Consider the following 18,136-nt stretch of genomic DNA (forward strand, 5'->3'; position numbering starts at 1 on the left):
AAAACACTCATTATCTCAGAATCTAGAAAAAAGTGATTTTGATCAAACTAGCCTCTGTTTAGCTTTGGATTTCTCAGGAACCGAGGCACGTAGAATTAAACTGTTTTCACCTACGGAGAGCTTAGAGTCTCGTCTTTCCAACGAGTCATAGATACAGACGGCATCTCGTCATAGAAGGGGGCGTGGCTTCACCGAGGGGGAAAATAGAATCTTTAGAGAAACACAATTTTTCACTCTTTTTAGCCATTTTCTGGTGGAATATCAACTTATTTATCACACAGAAATAAAGTCAAGTGTAAATCGGGCCCATATGGATATTTTGTCGTAACAGATTGTTCAGTAGAAGTGAAAAAACGGCAGTTGTAGCAAGCGCTAGCTAACCGTTAGCATTAGCCCGATGCTAACATGTAGCATCAAGTTAGCATTCTCCATTATTTATGTATTTATGGGCTGTTGAACCACTTTGCTCCTCCATATGCCTTTGTTTCTTTATTTAGTAGAAAACTATATTCATATTTCAGCGTTTGTTACAGTAGTTTTTGAATAATTAGAGAAAATGTACATTTTTTCTAAATTGTTTTCCCCCTTAACTGTTTTCAAAAATGACCATATATGGGCGATTACAGAGATGCCGTCTGTATCTATAGCATGTTTCCATAGCTACAACATTTATACTCAATCAGCTCAGTCGGCGATGTTGAAATCTACTATGATATATATCGCTTTTCCTCCGTCATGTTTGTTTGTTTGTTTGTATACTTTAGTGTCCCCGTAGGGAAATTTGTCCTCTGCATTTAACCCATTCATCAGGCCCAAAGCGCTTTACAGCAAGGAACCAGTCACCCATTCACTCACTCATTCAGGAGCCAGGATTCAAACCCGCGACCTTCCGATCATGAGACGAGTCGCTTCACCAACGGCGCCACCGTCGCCCTGATAATGTTTGCATCTCAGCTCCACAATTGTATCTATTTCCCGCTGGAGACAAAACAGCACCTCCAGACAAACGAAGAAAAAAACCCCAACAGAAAGAATCAGCTCTCATTCACGGAGCAGCTGTAGCACACCTCTCATTTCCTTTGATTACGAGCGAGCCGTGAGTGTTTCCAATCACACGTTCACTGATTTGATAAGCCTCCCCCCCCACCACCCAAAAGACCAAAATGAAATATTCACAAATCAGCTTGCTTCACCACTTGTTAAATACATGCACCTCAGAAGACGTTTCAAGCTCAGGAGACGGGGAGTGAGGCGTGACGGATTATTTTGTTTGTTGATTGGCCCGAGTGTTTGTGAAAGGGAGGCTGATTTGGTTCCACACGGTGTTGGTGAAGATGAGGATATGGAGGGTTAGCATTTCTTACACTTTGCTAAAGAACAAACACGCACTCATTTCAGACGCTAAAGCCGCCATTGCTGTAGCGCTTTAGACACGTTAAAAACTGATTTTTGGAGCTGCGCGGCTATGAACGAACTACAAGTCACGCAAGGGCGGAGTCTACAGTGAAGGTCCCGCCCTTATGCCCTTTTTAGGAACATGCTTCGTCAGAGCTGGGGAGGAGGAGTCTGTAAATCTGTTGTCAAACGGGGAGGAGGTCTATTAAAGAGGGGGTATTATGCTTTTTTCAATCACATAGCACCAGTCTATATCACACTACAATGATGACCAAACCTTCTGTTGGTCTGTAAATGCAGTAAATTAGAATAACTGCCTTGTATAAAATGTCTCTCTCAAAATGGCTGTAGTGAATGTCTTGAAATAGGCCTCTGTCTCTTTAAGAACCTCTGACCCTTTCCGACACGCCCCCCCCACACGCTGTCTGTGGCATCAGTGGGGAGGGGGTTCTGCTGAGGAGCAGTGGTTGGTTACTCGGCTGGTGACGGAAGCTCTTTAACACTCTTTGGCCTCATGGATTTGTATTTGCAAGAGTTTCCTCCATGTTCTCTGGTTTGCCCCGGGTGGTTTTAAATGGGTCAAAACAGGGGCGAAAACCAACCATTTCTAGGCCCTATAGCAGGGGTGTCCAAAGTGCGGCCCGGGGGCCAAATGCGGCCCTCAGACCAATTTTTGGTGGCCCTCTGCCTTCTTGCTGAATCGGGACACATCATCAGAGATAGTCCTTTTTATTTGAAATGTAATAATTCTACACAATTTTAACCAAACAACTAACCTTTTACTGTGAGACAGAGCTGGCATGAAGGTTTTGAGCATAAATAAAGGTGTGGGGCGCAATTTAAACCTCTGCTAGTCAAAGGTTTTGCGGCACTAACCACCGATCTATGGCCCTTCACCCTGTGTACGCTTCAGTATGAGGCCCCCCATGAAAAAAGTTTGGACACCCCTGCCCTATAGTGATGTTTTGGCTGCAGTTTCCATAGCCGAGATCTGAAGAAAGGTCTGTTAAACTGGCATGTGTAACTTTTTGCAATAAACCGCATTCTGTAATAGCACGCCATGTTTTGTACTGAAGTCTTGCAACATATTTTGTAATAATAATAAAGCATTTAAACCATGTCCGATTTCCCGCTGCTGGGACTTGGCTCCATGGTTTATGGCGAAGACCAGCTGGTTGGATTGAGTGGACTTTTGTTACGTAATGCGGCTCGACTGGGTCCTCCTCCTCCTTGACCGTTCTAACCGCAGCAGCGCTGAAGGACGAGGCGAATGCAGTGAACACTTCCCCACAGAGACCGTCTTCCTTTCAGGACGTGTCTCCTCTGCACTTGTTGTATGTGAGTGCGACGGGTCCGGACTGGAGCTGAGTGCTCCGACATGTCCCAGGATAAACCAGTGTGAAGGTTAAAACAGGCTTCTAATGGGGATTGACAGTTCACCTTGTGTCCTGCAGAGGACAGGAGGAATATACAATAATAATAGGGCCATAATACACCTTCAATTATAATTAACGTCGGATTTGTTTCGGGCTCGGGCCGACAATTAAAGTTACGTTTCTCTGTCCCCTGAAACGGTTATGTTAGTCCATTTAGACATGCCATAATATAAAAGCAGGTCCGGGCTGGACTTTTTGGGCCCGATCTAAACTCTAAGCCAGACAGCACAACATGGACACAAAACATAAAATAAAACCAGTGTGTATTTGGTCATGGATAGAGCTTTCAGACAGGAGAGCAGGGGAAGCCATTTCACGTCAATTCCCCAACCATTAAAATATCTGTATCCTTCTATTTTTGCCATTCCAAAGTAAAGTATAGGCATTTATATGATATATTGTACCTCTACCACTGTGGAGCACTACTTTTTGTGATAAATATAAGTATTTTCTGGAGGTATTTTTATAACCCGGAAGACACAACGCTTTTCAGTTAACTCTTTTCAGTTAACTTTTCGATTCAGTTAACTCCGCCCCCTCTCTCCGCTCATACAACTTTTGCAGTAGTGAAAATATAAAAACAAAGCAATAAGTGAAGTTACTTCAGAATGCAGTTATAAGGAGTCGACATCTGCAAAACACAGCTTCATAAATGGCAAACACACGCTAACACACAAGCTAACACACACGCTAGCACACAAGCTAGCACACAAGCGCTAACACACACACATGCTAACACACACACGCTAGCACATACGCTAACACACAAGCTAACACACACGCTAGCACACAAGCTAACACACATTCTAACACACAAGCTAACACACACGCTAACACACATGCTAACACACACGCTAGCACACACGCTAACACATACGCTAACACACAAGCTAACACGTGTTATGATTGACTCACCGCTCTGGTCCATCTCTGTTTACATTATGGGATTCGCGTTGATTATAAAAGTTAATCCACTTTGATTCTGGTGAAGGTTCACAAACATCCATCAGAGACAGTCACAGAAAAACAATATTTTGGTGAAAAGTCGCTGAATCCCAGAGAGAAACTCCAACTCCTGGCGAGTGGCCAATTTTTTAGGAAGGTTGAATAAACGTTAGGTAAGAAAAAAGAACAGGCGTGTCCAGAGTATAGGTTAGAAAGAGCTCCTTCTTCACAGCTTTCAGTGCAAACATGACATCACACGCTCAGGGGTGCGTTTGTTTTCCCAGCAGGAGCAGCACGGACGCCTCTGGCTCTTCCTCTTTTATTTATTTATTTATTCTCTTTCTTACGACAGAAATAATGAAAAAGCTAGATAGAATTAAGTCATTACATTACAGATTGCCCTTTAATAGTGGGACAGAAACCTCCCCAGCAGTTGTCCCGTTTAAATGATGTCTGTTTATTATTGTTTAAGTACTGGTATAGAAAACATGCATATCTTGACAACAGACAGAGGTGTAAATACATTGGGCTCTCCTCATAATGCTATCGTCAACATATCGGCAGCTCCAGTTCTGCACTGACGTTTGTGCAACATTTAAATTTGGACTCAAGGTGGATCTAACATCACTTTTCAATTTAGCAAACAACCGGTGCATAAACAGTCACAGTTTCAATATTTCTTTTTTGATATCATCGTTCCTTTCTGCTAAATAACAGATCGTGCTCCATGTGACAGATTTCCAGCTGGGAGAGATTCATCTGTCAGTCTCCCCAGAACATTCAACATCAGCCTCCGAGAATAATAATGAATCTGAGTGAAAAGAGACGGGCGCCATAGAGACGCCCACGGCAACAATAATGATCGATCTGGAAAATGTTCAAAGATTTAAAACATTTCTTTCTTTCGTGCCGAGTTGGAATCTGACATATTTTATTGCACAAAAGCTCTGAAATAGCAACATTGTTCTCCCGTAGTCGCCGTTTCCTCCCCATCGAACAGCCATAAATGTAACGAATGTGCTGGAGTAAAGTGAACGATCTTTTATTGATTCTGGGAGATAGAACTTCACAAATCAATAGGCCTAATGGCTCTGGCTTCTGTTCCCCGACTTTTGGACCCAAACCAACCCATTACTTCCAAGTTTTTCCTCCTCTTTTTTTGTCTGTGATGAAATGTAAACGCTCTGGAGTGTTTTTCATCCCACTCGAGCATCTTTGAGATATCTTCGAATCCTTTCCAGTGCCCGAAAAGCTCCTCCTGAGGACACTGCTGGATGTTTTGTTTCAGATCAGTGGCCTTTTTTTTAACCAGTTAACCTCTTAACCCCCACCTGAACCAAACCCAGTTTCTCCAGTTTGGCTTTACCCAAACTGCTAACCGGTTCGCCCTGTCGGTGCTTATTTTCCCGATAATGACCAGCGTTCTATACATTATCCCTTGCTTAAACTTCCGTCTTTTTCCTGATTTTCAGCAGTTTTCAACTTTTCCAAGACCCGAACCAAGACCCGAACCATGACCCAGACTAAAAACCATGACCCAGACTAATACCATGACCCAGACTAAAACCATGACCCAGACTAAAAACCATGACCCAGACTAAAACCATTACCCAGACTAAAACCATGTCCCAGACTAAAACCATGACCCAGACTAAAACCAAGACTCAGACAAAAACCATGACCCAGACTAATACCATGACCCAGACTAATACCATGACCCAGACTAAAACCATGACCCAGACTAAAAACCATGACCCAGACTAAAACCATTACCCAGACTAAAACCATGTCCCAGACTAAAACCATGACCCAGACTAAAACCAAGACTCAGACAAAAACCATGACCCAGACTAATACCATGACCCAGACTAAAACCATGACCCAGACTAAAAACCATGACCCAGACTAAAACCATTACCCAGACTAATACCATGACCCAGACTAAAACCATGACCCAGACTAAAAACCATTACCCAGACTAAAACCATGTCCCAGACTAAAACCATGACCCAGACTAAAACCAAGACTCAGACAAAAACCATGACCCAGACTAATACCATGACCCAGACTAAAACCATGACCCAGACTAAAAACCATGACCCAGACTAAAACCATTACCCAGACTAAAACCATGTCCCAGACTAAAACCATGACCCAAACCATGTCCCAGACTAAAACCATGACCCAGACTAAAACCAAGACCCAGACAAAAACCATGATCCAGACTAAAACCAAGACCCAGACTAAAACCATGACCCAGACTAAAACCATGACCCAGACTAAAACCATGACCCAGACTAAAACCAAGACCCAGACTAAAACCATGTCCCAGACTAAAACCAAGACCCAGACTAAAACCATGACCCAGACTAAAACCAAGACCCAGACTAAAACCATGACCCAGACTAAAACCAAGACCCAGACTAAAACCATGACCCAGACTAAAACCAAGACCCAGACTAAAACCAAGACCCAAACCATGACCCAGACTAAAACCAAGACCCAGACTAAAACCAAGACCCAGACTAAAACCAAGACCCAGACTAAAACCATGACCCAAACAAAGACCCAGACTAAAACCAAGACCCAGACTAAAACCATGACCCAGACTAAAACCATGACCCAGACTAAAACCAAGACCCAGACTAAAACCATGACCCAGACTAAAACCAAGACCCAGACTGAAACCAAGACCCAGACTAAAACCAAGACCCAAACAAAGACCCAGACTAAAACCATGACCTAGACTAAAACCATGACCCAAACAAAGACCCAGACTAAAACCATGACCCAAACAAAGGCCCAGACTAAAACCAAGACCCAGACTAAAACCATGACCCAGACTAAAACCATGACCCAGACTAAAACCAAGACCCAGACTGAAACCAAGACCCAGACTAAAACCAAGACCCAAACAAAGACCCAGACTAAAACCATGACCCAGACTAAAACCATGACCCAGACTAAAACCATGACCCAAACAAAGACCCAGACTAAAACCAAGACCCAGACTAAAACCATGACCCAAACTAAAACCATGACCCAGACTAAAACCATGACCCAAACAAAGACCCAGACTAAAACCATGACCCAAACAAAGACCCAGACTAAAACCAAGACCCAGACTAAAACCATGACTCAGACTAAAACCATGACCCAGACTAAAACCAAGACCCAGACCAAGATCCGAACCACGACCCAGACTAAAACCAAGATCAGAACCACGACCCAGACTAAAACTAAGCAAAGACATCTTTGAGTAATCTTCGAATCCTGATCAGACCAAGACCCATACCAAGACCGGACCAAGACCTGAACAAAGATCAGACCAGGACCAAGACCCGAGCCAATTACCAATCAATGATCAATATCTCAAACGAAGTGCTAAAAAATGACACTAGTTTGGAGTTAATCGGACACTATGGGGGGGCTGATCAATTACCAATCAACGATCAATACCTCAAAAAACGAAGTGCGCACAAACACTAATTTTATGTGCACAAACGAAGCACAAATGAAGCACAAACGAATGGCACCCTTTTGAAGCAAATCGGACACTATGGGGGGCTAACTTCACACAAGTTTGGTGGAGGAAGAAAAATCTTCAACACTGGCACTGAAATCTGACATTTCATAAAATCCTATATCTCACTCACTGTTAGAAAAGTGTGCCATGTGACTCATTTAGAGCCATTTCTCTGTCGGCTCCGCCTCCCTCTCTCTCCATCGCTCATTATTCTCCCGTCTCTCTGAACAGCTGTTAATATCTCCCTGTAATCATCAGTGACTGATAAAAGCTGATGGCTCTGAATGCGTTTGTGGATCGGAGACGTGATGGTTTCTGACAGTTCATTCTGTGCTAATTGAACTTATGTATTTGAACCATATGCTCCTGGTTTAGCTCAGCGACAGCAGTGATGAGGCGAAATACGCAAGATCTTTTGTCCTCGTTAGATAAATGAGCAGCTTAATGAACAATAAGTAAAGCAATTTGAGTTTGAAAACCCTAAACACGCCTGATAACGTGAGGGCGGGAGGGTCAAAACAAACAGTCACGCTATTTCTGCATGAATGTTCTTATTTCCACTGAAACAGATTTACCTGTTCTCCAGTATTCGAATCCTGATGACTCATGCCACGTTGCCAGATCCTACGGCTAAAACCAGCTTGTATATTAACATAAAGCAACTTTTCCTACTACATACAGTACAAGCCTGTCCCGAGCATCTTACTGTATGTCTCAAATAAAACTTCAGGCGATCCAAGTTCATTTCAAGTAAATATCGTTCTTACAGAGGAGGTTTTGGCTGCTGCATTAAAGAATGATCCGTACCGTGTTTCTGATGTTGCCGTGTCCTCATGTTTGCAGTTGGGACGACAGCAGCTCAGTGAGCAGTGGCCTCAGCGACACTTTGGACAACATCAGCACCGACGACATCAACTCCCCGGCGGCGTATACGGGGGCCAGCGGAGAACGCAGGAGCAAGGCGGCGGCGCAGGTGAGGAGGGACAATAAGCATCCGATTGTTACGTCAAAATCCTCTTACCTCAGGGGCATCCAGACGTTTTTATTTATTTATTTTTGCAAGGACAGTTCATATTAACATAACAGCTCAACAGCAAAATATGCCAGAGTTAGCCAAAAGGCTGGTTTTCATCTGTAGTCCTCGGCCAGATGTACAGTCGGCACCCTGGAAATGGGTAAACAAAAATAATCACATGGCAAAACACAATAAACATCACATTTACTGCAGCAGCAGGAACAAGACACCAAAACAAACATGCAACAAAGAGTTCATGTGTGACAAAGCTTAAGTGAGAATGCAGGAGGCAACATGAGGAAGCACAAGCAGGAGTTCATGAACAGCTAGAGTCAGTTAGATAAAAGATACAGTCAATACAGATTAAAAGATACAGTCAATAACATTAGTCAGTTATAATAGAAGGTGTAAAAATCATTAAAATGCAGCAGTATTGAGATTAGATAAGAAGGACATGCAAGGCGACTCAAGGAAGCGGCGGCGGACGTTCAGTGCTGGCATGTTTGTTTGCTAAGGAGCCAACGGTTTAATGATGAACAGAACATGTTATAACTATTGATTTCTTTGATTGTTGTTGGGATGTTGTTCCAATCTTTTGAAGCTTTAAAAGAGAAGGCTGACTGACTAAACGCAGTTTTCCTGAGTGGAATGACACAGTCTCCTCTGGATGTTCCTCTAGTGAGGCGACTGGTGTCGGACCTTACACTCAGAAATTCACTAAGAGGTGGAGGAGCCAGGCCATGAAGGATTTTATATGCTAAACACATATTTCTGAACTTGATAAGATTTTCCCAAGTTAATAAATTGTATTTTGACAGAATATTGCAGTGATGAAAATGACGTGGTTTCTTATCCAGAACTGTAAGTGTTTGTTTGTATAGGAACTGTATTGGTTTCATAGTGGTGTGATTGGCCTGGGACCAGCTGGTGAGGCAGTAAGTCATATACGAGAAGATCATTGAATGCATAAACATTTTGGCTGCTCGGGTGGACATTGAGTTTCTGATAAATGGAAAATTGGCTAAATTAAATTTTACTTTCTTGACAGTTTTTGTGACATGAGAATTAAAGTTGAGTATGAAGTCTATGAGAATACCAACATACTTAAATTCTGTAACTATTTGAAGTAATTCACCAGATTACAATGTCCGGATTTGCAGTGGAGTTGGTAGTTTTGGTAAGAAACATACCGACTGTCTTGGAGACATTTAACTTTAGCCACTCACTGATCTTGACCATAGCGTTTGTGAGTTTAGTGCTGCTGTTACTGCTGTTTTTGATGGCCCATGTATGTATAGAACTGTATCGTCTGCGTACATTTGAATATTTACTTCTGGGCACACAAGTGGTAGGTCATTAATATACATGCAGAACAGAAGAGGGCCCAGGATTGACCCTTGGGGCACTCCAGGGGACAAATGAAGGGGTTCAGACTGATAGCTGCCAATACGGACAGTTTGTGATCGGTGGTAAAGATAAGATGCCCACTTTATCGCATTATCTGAAAAGTTGAAATTAGAAAGCTTGGAGAGTAAGATTTTATGATTAACAGTGTCAAAAGCTGTTTCTCACCATGAACCACATATCGAAGATTACGGTGTGCATTTGGCCATGTAGCGACGCCTTCATTCAGCCTTGGAACTCTTATGCCAGCTCTTCTCATTGACGTTCGCTCTAATGGTGTAGAACTGTTAAAGTTGCAAAGAACAAACTTAGATGTTCAATACTGCTGGAAATAGTGCAATAGGCTAAACGTGACCAGTTTGCCCTTTTCCACCAAGCTGGTTCTGGACTGGTTCCAGTTTCAGAACCGGTTCTTTCGTTTTCCACTGAAAAAATGCTGGCTCATGGTTCCAAAAACTGCAGCCAAATCGGAACTAGTTGCAGCTGGACCAGGAAGCGAGCACCAGTGACATCAGCGGCTGGGGGTGTGGCGTTCTCTTCTGACAAACAAACAATATTAGTTAGTCAGTGCTTAGAACTAACCTGGAGAAGCCAAAACAGTCTCTGTGGAGGAAACTACTTGTTTTGCTTTATGCTGTTAAGCTACAGCTAAAACAAGAGGGAACAGATAGAAAGAAGAAATCAAAATGTTAACGGCTGCTGGGACAGGAGCATAAACTTATTTTTCTGTATTTTATAACCAGAAGTGGCTGTAGTAGGATGTTACTATACATGTTTTATGTGACAGTTGACTTTACAAAGCGTTGCTATGGAAATAGGCACAATGCCAGCTCTCATTTTGGTGGAAAACCAAGTCAGTGTGGAACCAACCTGGCACCAGCTCTGAACCAGCACCTTGGTGGGAAAGTCCTAAGTGAGACTTCCCTAAAGCATGACAGCCAACCTTTTTCTACAAAGTTTGATTCTCAAAGTAGGCTACTTGGTTGGGGGTTCCTGGAAAACAAGTCAGAATAAAAAGGAAGTAAAAACTGGTATTTTGATCAAGGGTATCAAAATGGAACCACATTTTCTCCAGTTCAGTTTGACCTTAATCTAGAAACTTGTCCACTGGAGCTTACAGCCTATAGGCCAGAGTCACACCTAATTTGAAAGCTAAGACCTATAAATCAGATCCTTTTTTGCTGCCGCTTTTTTGTCACATTTATGAAGTGTTTTCGTTGTGTTTTTGTCATTTTTTCACTGCTTTTTTTCCCTTACTTTATAGCACTTTTAGCACTTTTTAGCTTGCTTTTTTACTGTGTTATTGTTGCTTTTTTTGTCGCTCTTTTTTTTTGCTTTTTCATCACTTTTTCAATTGTGTTTCTGTCAATCTTTTGCCACTTTTTTCCTTTTAAATTTGGGTAAAGCCAAAGTGGAGAAAATGCGCTCGATTAAGGTGATGGTTAAGAAGTTAAACTTGCAATAAATCTGAAACACAAACTCACACAATTGACTCGTAGCATGCTGTAGTATGTTGGAGTATGTTGGAGTACGTTAAAGTATGCTGTAGTATGTTGTAATATGCAGTCGTCTGCTTTAACAATATACTGAAGGACAGACCTGCTTTTATTCCACTATGAGAATAAAATCTCGTATAGAGCCTCTCAGTCAGTATATCGCTCCCATTCCTTCCATCCCTATTAAACTGTGTGACTTATGCAGTCGTCGGCTCTCCCCAAAACAAGCTCCATCAAATGTAAAGCAGCAGAAGAGCCTCCTTTATCGCTGTGTTTTACATAAACCAGGGCCAGGTGGAGTTTGACTGATGACGGCGGCGGCTCAAGGCTCCCGCCCTCCCTTTCCTTCTCTCTTTCGTTCTCCCTTTTCTTCTTCCTTTCCTTCTCTCTTTCCTTCTCCCTTTCCTGCTCCCTTTCCTTCTCCCTTTTCTTCTCCCTTTCCTGCTCCCTTTCCTTCTCCCTTTCCTTCTCTCTTTCCTTTTCTCTTTCCTTCTGTCTTTCCTTCTCCCTTTCCTTCTCTCTTTCCTTCTCTCTCTCCTTCTATCTCTCCTTCTCCCTTTCCTTCTCCCTTTTCTTCTCCCTTTCCTGCTCCCTTTCCTTCTCCCTTTCCTTCTCTCTTTCCTTTTCTCTTTCCTTCTGTCTTTCCTTCTCCCTTTCCTTCTCTCTTTCCTTCTCTCTCTCCTTCTCCCTTTCCTTCTCCCTTTCCTTCTCCCTTTCCTTCTCTCTCCTTCTCCCTTTCCTTCTCCCTTTCCTTCTCCCTTTCCTTCTCTCTTTCCTTCTCTCTTTCCTTCTCTCTTTCCTTCTCCCTTTCCTTCTCCCTTTCCTTCTCCCTTTCCTTCTCTCTTTCCTTCTCTCTCTCCTTCTCCCTTTCCTTCTCTCTTTCCTTCTCTCTTTCCTTTTCTCTCTCCTTCTCCCTTTCCTTCTCTCTTTCCTTCTCTCTCTCCTTCTCCCTTTCCTTCTCTCTTTCCTTCTCTCTTTCCTTCTCTCTCTCCTTCTCCCTTTCCTTCTCTCTTTCCTTCTCCCTTTCCTCTCTTTCCTTCTCTCTTTCCTTCTCTCTTCCCTTCTCTCTCTCCTTCTCTCTTTCCTTCTCTCTTTCCTTCTCTCTTTCCTTCTCTCTTCCCTTCTCTCTCTCCTTCTCTCTTTCCTTCTCTCTTTCCTTCTCCCTTTCCTTCTCTCTTTCCTTCTCTCTTCCCTTCTATCTCTCCTTCTCCCTTTCCTTCTCCCTTTCCTTCTCTCTTTCCCTCTCTCTTTCCTTCTCCCTTTCCTTCTCCCTTTCCTTCTCCCTTTCCTTCTCTCTCTCCTTCTCCCTTTCCTTCTCCCTTTCCTTCTCTCTTTCCTTCTCCCTTTCCTTCTCTCTTTCCTTCTCTCTTTCCTTCTCTCTTTCCTTCTCTCTTTCCTTCTCTCTCTCCTTCTCCCTTTCCTTCTCCCTTTCCTTCTCTCTCGCTCTATTTCTTCGTTATGAAAAACTTGGCTGCACAAAATGCCATCTGTCCAGGTGGGCTGCTTATCAGAGGCTGCGGGTGTGTCGCCGCCCGTCCCAAATGAGAGATTGGACACGATCGGATCTAAAGATAGCCCAAACTTTGCACAGACTTTAAATGGGAATTTGTTTTTATCATGAATATAGTTAACGACTAAAGCCACTACATTTATAAACACGGTGTGAAGCAAGTCTTTTCTGTGTTTAAATATATCTTGGCGAGGCACGGCTAACGCTCCATGGGAATAAAATGAGGACAGGAAGTTGAAGTTTAACAAAGCATCATGTTGCTGTTTGTTTTGTAACATAGAAATAAAAAGGAGAAGTGGCGTTCGATCTGCTCAATGTATTTTTCCAGATGTTTTCAGATGATAAAAACATTTAGGTGATTTCAAAGCCTAGTTAGAAATCATTATGAATGTACAGATGTATTGAGGTTTAACGTTAGATAAGAATTGGCATATTAAAGTGTCCTCTGAGCTAAACGCTAGCTCATATTTATTTAAGTCTCTGCACATTTTTGCACCAAAGAAAAATGACAATAAAAACCTTCCATATTGTTCGGACTATAAGGATGGAAATTTATTTTACAAAGTCAAAGACCAAGGACTGACATTTCATCTGTAAGGGAGACTTAGCTACATGAAGCATAAACAACGAACTAAACAGGAAGTAGTAGGGCTGCTCGATTACTGAAAAAATAATAATCCCGATTATTTTTGTCATAATTTAAATCACGATTATTCAAGCGATTATTTGTTGCCTTTAAAAAAAAGTCTATCTTTATTTTATTTATTTATTAATCAAAACACTATGATGATATTTTCTGTTTTCTGAACAGTCCTAAAAGTACAAATGATTTCAAGTTTGCCTCGATTAAGGAGAGGTCTCTGTTTCACACCTGCCCCCTGCTGGCCAGCCCTCACATCTGCACAAGCAAACTGAGCAGCGCGGCCTGATGACATCATCACGCAGCGCTGTTTGTTTTTATGTCAGGCAAAAGCATGAGCCATGGAAGGTGAAAAGCGAAGGGAAAATAATCCCAGCGCCGTGAAATAATGCAAAAAAAAATTGCCCCCCCCCCAAAAAAAAAATTATAAGCGATTTTTTGCGATTATGTTAATTTTATAATAGTTTCGTGTTGTAATCGAAATCGTAAACTAATTTCGATTAATTGCACAGCCCTATAGTAGTCATAGTTTATTTTCTTCAGTCATTATGAACATTTAGATCTAAGGTCACATGTTTTCCAAAGATCTTATACATTATACAATAAGAAAAACGTGTACATTAAGAATTTGGTGTCTGGTTTGTTCAGGTCACATAAACAGTTCAGATAAACTATAGCATAAAGAACATCCCATACTCTCCATTTCACTCCAAATCCCTAAACCCATTGAAATCTTCTTCCTCGGTGTCACTTCTGAACAATCGCCATGGCAACGACCTGGAGGCGTAACTGCACCAAGTCCCTAAAAATGTTTGTTCCTTGTAGATATGACAATGATTTAAAGTGTGTTTCGGAGGATGAGAAAAAAAAGTTGTGAACACGTTTCCACCACTCTTTTTCTCTCTAAAAAACTACATACAACAAAATGTAAAAAAAAAAAATTGGAGTTACATTAAATTATGTCCAAAATAGAGCATATAGAGATGTATAGAAATATATATTTATTATTTTTGTGTTATTTACTTTTCCTGTTAAAATTCTTGAAAACGCATGAAAAATCATATTTCGCGAGAATCACCCCATTGCCAAGCCTCTCTCGGCAGCACGTTTTTCAAGCTCTCATTTGCAAACTCATTCCTCTCGCTTTTAGCCCGTGATTAGCTTTGTTTGTTTTCTTCAGTGCAGTCAGAGTAACCTCCGCTATTCGCCGCTCCCTCACAAGTTTCTCGCTCACTACAAACTTTCTTTCTGCTGCTGCTCCATTACCATTTTCGGCTGCATATTTCACTACTTGCGGCTTGTAATCTGCAGAATATGATTTTCTTTTTGGTGGCATTTGTGTTCAGTGGTACAGACACAAGCCTACAGTGTCCTCTAGATGTGAAACTATATATTTGAAATTTTAGTTGACGCTCCTTTGTCTCCCCTAGACCCAGACAGGCAGCCGGTCGAAGCATGGCGACCCGGAGGTGAGCAGCAGTTGGGCCGGAGCGGAGGACCTGAAGAAAGTGGAGGAAGAGCAAGACCCACTCAACGCCATGGACTCAGGCGGTGGATCTCCCCGATGGAAGCCCAACACGGCCTCTTCTTCTGCCCAGACGCAGACGCACCAGACGCACCAGGCGCACCAGGCGCACCAGACGCACCAGGCGCACCAGGCGCACCAGACGCACCAGACGCACCAGGCGCACCAGGCGCACCAGGCGCACCAGACGCACCAGACGCACCAGACGCACCAGGCGCACCAGGCGCACCAGACGCACCAGACGCACCAGACGCACCAGGCGCACCAGACGCACCAGGCGCACCAGGCGCACCAGACGCACCAACCGCTTCCGTCCCAGTACGAGGAGCAGAAGGCGGCGGCTCTGGGGCAGGTGTCCCAGACGGGCTCATGGAGACGGGGCATGAGTGCGCAGGTGGGCATCACTCCACCAAGGACCAAGACCCCGTCAGCTGCACACAAGTCATCGGGTAAGAAACTGCACTTCACCCCCATTTAAATGTTATAATTCTTCACTCTGAAGAATACAGGCCAAGAGGTGGGTTCTAGTGTTGCGGATGGACACTACATGCTTCACAGTCCACATGAAACAAAAACTGTCACAAAGTCCATTGTCTCCTCTGTCAGCACATATGAACTAATGTCCAATTATTTTCTCCGAAAAACATCAAAAAGTGGTGACAATATGGGAAAACATGACCGTGATGTTGTCCAATAGAAAGCACTTACAGACATAAATATAATATCACAGGTTTGTGAATTCAATCACAATCAAATACTGATGAGTAAAAACATTTGTCAATTTTCGTTTTGGAGATTTCTTACAAAAACTGCATTTCTCCCATAGAGTTGTATTGGCCCCGCCCTCCACTTGACATTATGACATCATCACATTCTAGATCGTGAACGCCACCTATTGGCTCCGATTAGGCTAGCTTTCTATTGTTACTAGGGCTGTCAAAATTAATCTCAATTAATTAAATCAAAAAGGCTTGTCTAATTATCCTATTTCAACCAAAAATATTTAGATTGTGTCCTTATACTTTACTTTATGAACCTAAAAGTTTGCAGGTTCTGTCCAAAATGTTCAGCACCAAAGAAAATGTCTCTAAAATGTGACTTCTAAAACCTTGGGCGAGCGACCAAGAAAGGACTGAAGAGATCCCGGTTATCAGCTGTTGGGCTTTTTCCCATAATTATGAAACTGTGAATATTTGATGAATGAAATGTGCAATCAATGATTAAATGCTTTAAATTTAAAGTACTTTGTGTTGGACAAGTATTAAAATGAATGTAATTATTACAGAAAATGACTACTTACTTAGGGTTCCTCCGATGGGTTTGGGGGCGTCCCGTCCTTGTACGTTGAGCCGACCAGATGAACCAGTTGTTTCTAGCACTGGCGGTCTTGTAGCCCATCGGGAGCTAGCTCCTGGTAGGCTCCCCCATGGCGGGCCGGTCTCCACGGTGGGTTCCAGACAAAGACCCCAGCATGACGGTATGCTGTGAGGTGGCAGCCCCACCAACTGACTACCCTGCAGGATAGACGGTTGGTGGGGCTAACAAACCCCCCCAGGAGAAACCCTTTTGTTACGAAACTGATAGAGAGAAAAATTAACACCGATTAATCGAATTTCATTATTGAAGTTTCATTAATAAAAAAAATAATGACAGCCTTGAGCTAATACTGTTGGACGTTTAAACACACTGTTTGAGAAGATATTGAGACCAAATTTTCCACAACAGAAATGACTCGTCTCTAATTTGAATGATTACTATTGCAACAACACTCGCTGTGAGCGCGAGCCGCGAGCTCTCCCAGGTGCAACTTCTCTGACACCTCCTTTTTAAAACCCAAGTCTGAAGAACTGTTTGCACAGCTTCTTCATTAAGTGGAGCCAACACTTTTTTCGGCACTTATTTTCCAAGGTCTGCCAGGCGCAACCTACTTTGGGTGATATTTTTGGACTGTGAATGTGGGCGGAGTTTGGTGTTTAGTTCCATTTTAAACTAAAGCTTCTTGAATGGACCAATAGAACAGTTTAAGAACCACATAATAAGACTCGTGATGTTTACTTTGTGTATTTATCTACTTCTCCACTAATCTTTCTCCCCTATCCAGGTAAAAGTGACGACACCAAGGCTTCAGAGAAGGGTAAGGCGTCCTCCAAATCCCCGTCCGGTATCCAGCGTTCCCCATCGGACGCGGGCAAGAGCAGCGGCGACGAGGGCAAGAAACCCCCGTCCGGCATCGGAAGGCCGCCCACCGCCAGCTCCTTCGGCTACAAGAAGCTCCCCGGCCCGTCTGGTACGCTCATAACCTCCAGCGGCGCCACCTTAGCCAGCGGGTCCGCCACGTTAGGAAAGGCCCCCAAATCACAGACCGCCCTGGGCAAAGGCACGGCGATCGTCGGGGTGCGGAAAACCAGCCTGGACGGATCGCAACCCGAAGACGACGCCATCCTGATCAGCTGCGGGGGCTCCAAGGTTTCGCTGCAATACCGTTCTCTACCGAGACCGGCGAAATCGTCGAGCGGGGTCGCGTCTCGGAGTTCGCACCGCTCCAGTTCGAGTAGCATAGATTCCAACTTCAGCGGGAAGTCGGGCGCCAAAAGACGAGACGGCAGTAAAGTCGGCTCGGAGCGCTCCAGTCCCATCACCATCACCCAGACGGACAGTTGTAAAGCGCCAGAGCAGGACAGCGCGATGGGAGGACTATCAACGTCGCCGAAGTCAAGTCCAACCTCGTCGGGGCAGTCAGGTCTGAGGCAGCCAGGGTCCAAGTATCCGGACATCGCCTCGCCAACGTTCAGAAGGTGAGATTTAGTCAAAGCTCTTTTACCAGTGTGTCAGTGTCGTCTTTCACGGTTGCGTTTTTTGTCCACCGTTTGGCACCGAGATCTCATTGTCCAATGTTGTTCATGTAGAAAAATGTAGTTGTGTGTTTTTGGGGGGGGGTTTGCCATTGCATCCTTTTGGGAAGTGAAGTCTTGCATATCAATTCCCAGATGTAGACAGTTCAGTGCAAACCTGTGTTCCAATCCTACTATGCTCATGGAATAATGAAGCATGTCAGTCTCAATCAAAGCAGTGCAGATTTCCAAAAAGGCCATTGGCTTTCTGTTCTCGTTATGGAAAATGTTCATCCAGATCCTTAAATTCCTCCAACACTAAGTCAAGCATAAATGAGAGAAAAGAGATTCATTCGATCTTGGCAATGGGCACAATAAACTTGAGAAAGCAGTGCTGCGATGTGTCTTGTTGC

General features: G+C 43.4%; 1 protein-coding gene across 10 annotated transcripts in view; it reads left to right on the forward strand.

Annotated features, from left to right (window-relative positions):
* The window catches only part of nav3 (neuron navigator 3), a 541,592-nt gene that overhangs the window by 457,983 nt on the left and 65,473 nt on the right, over window positions 1–18,136 (forward strand). For all 10 annotated transcript variants that reach the window (XM_079582525.1, XM_079582518.1, XM_079582523.1 and 7 more), the window contains 3 exons: window positions 8,146–8,275; window positions 14,798–15,341; window positions 16,994–17,687. In XM_079582525.1, coding sequence (XP_079438651.1) covers window positions 8,146–8,275; window positions 14,798–15,341; window positions 16,994–17,687 — 1,368 coding nt within the window. The remainder of the gene's footprint in view (window positions 1–8,145; window positions 8,276–14,797; window positions 15,342–16,993; window positions 17,688–18,136) is intronic.

The sequence above is a fragment of the Gobius niger genome (genome assembly GCF_951799975.1).
Source record: "Gobius niger genome assembly, chromosome: 2".
NCBI classification, from domain to species: Eukaryota; Metazoa; Chordata; class Actinopteri; order Gobiiformes; family Gobiidae; genus Gobius; species Gobius niger.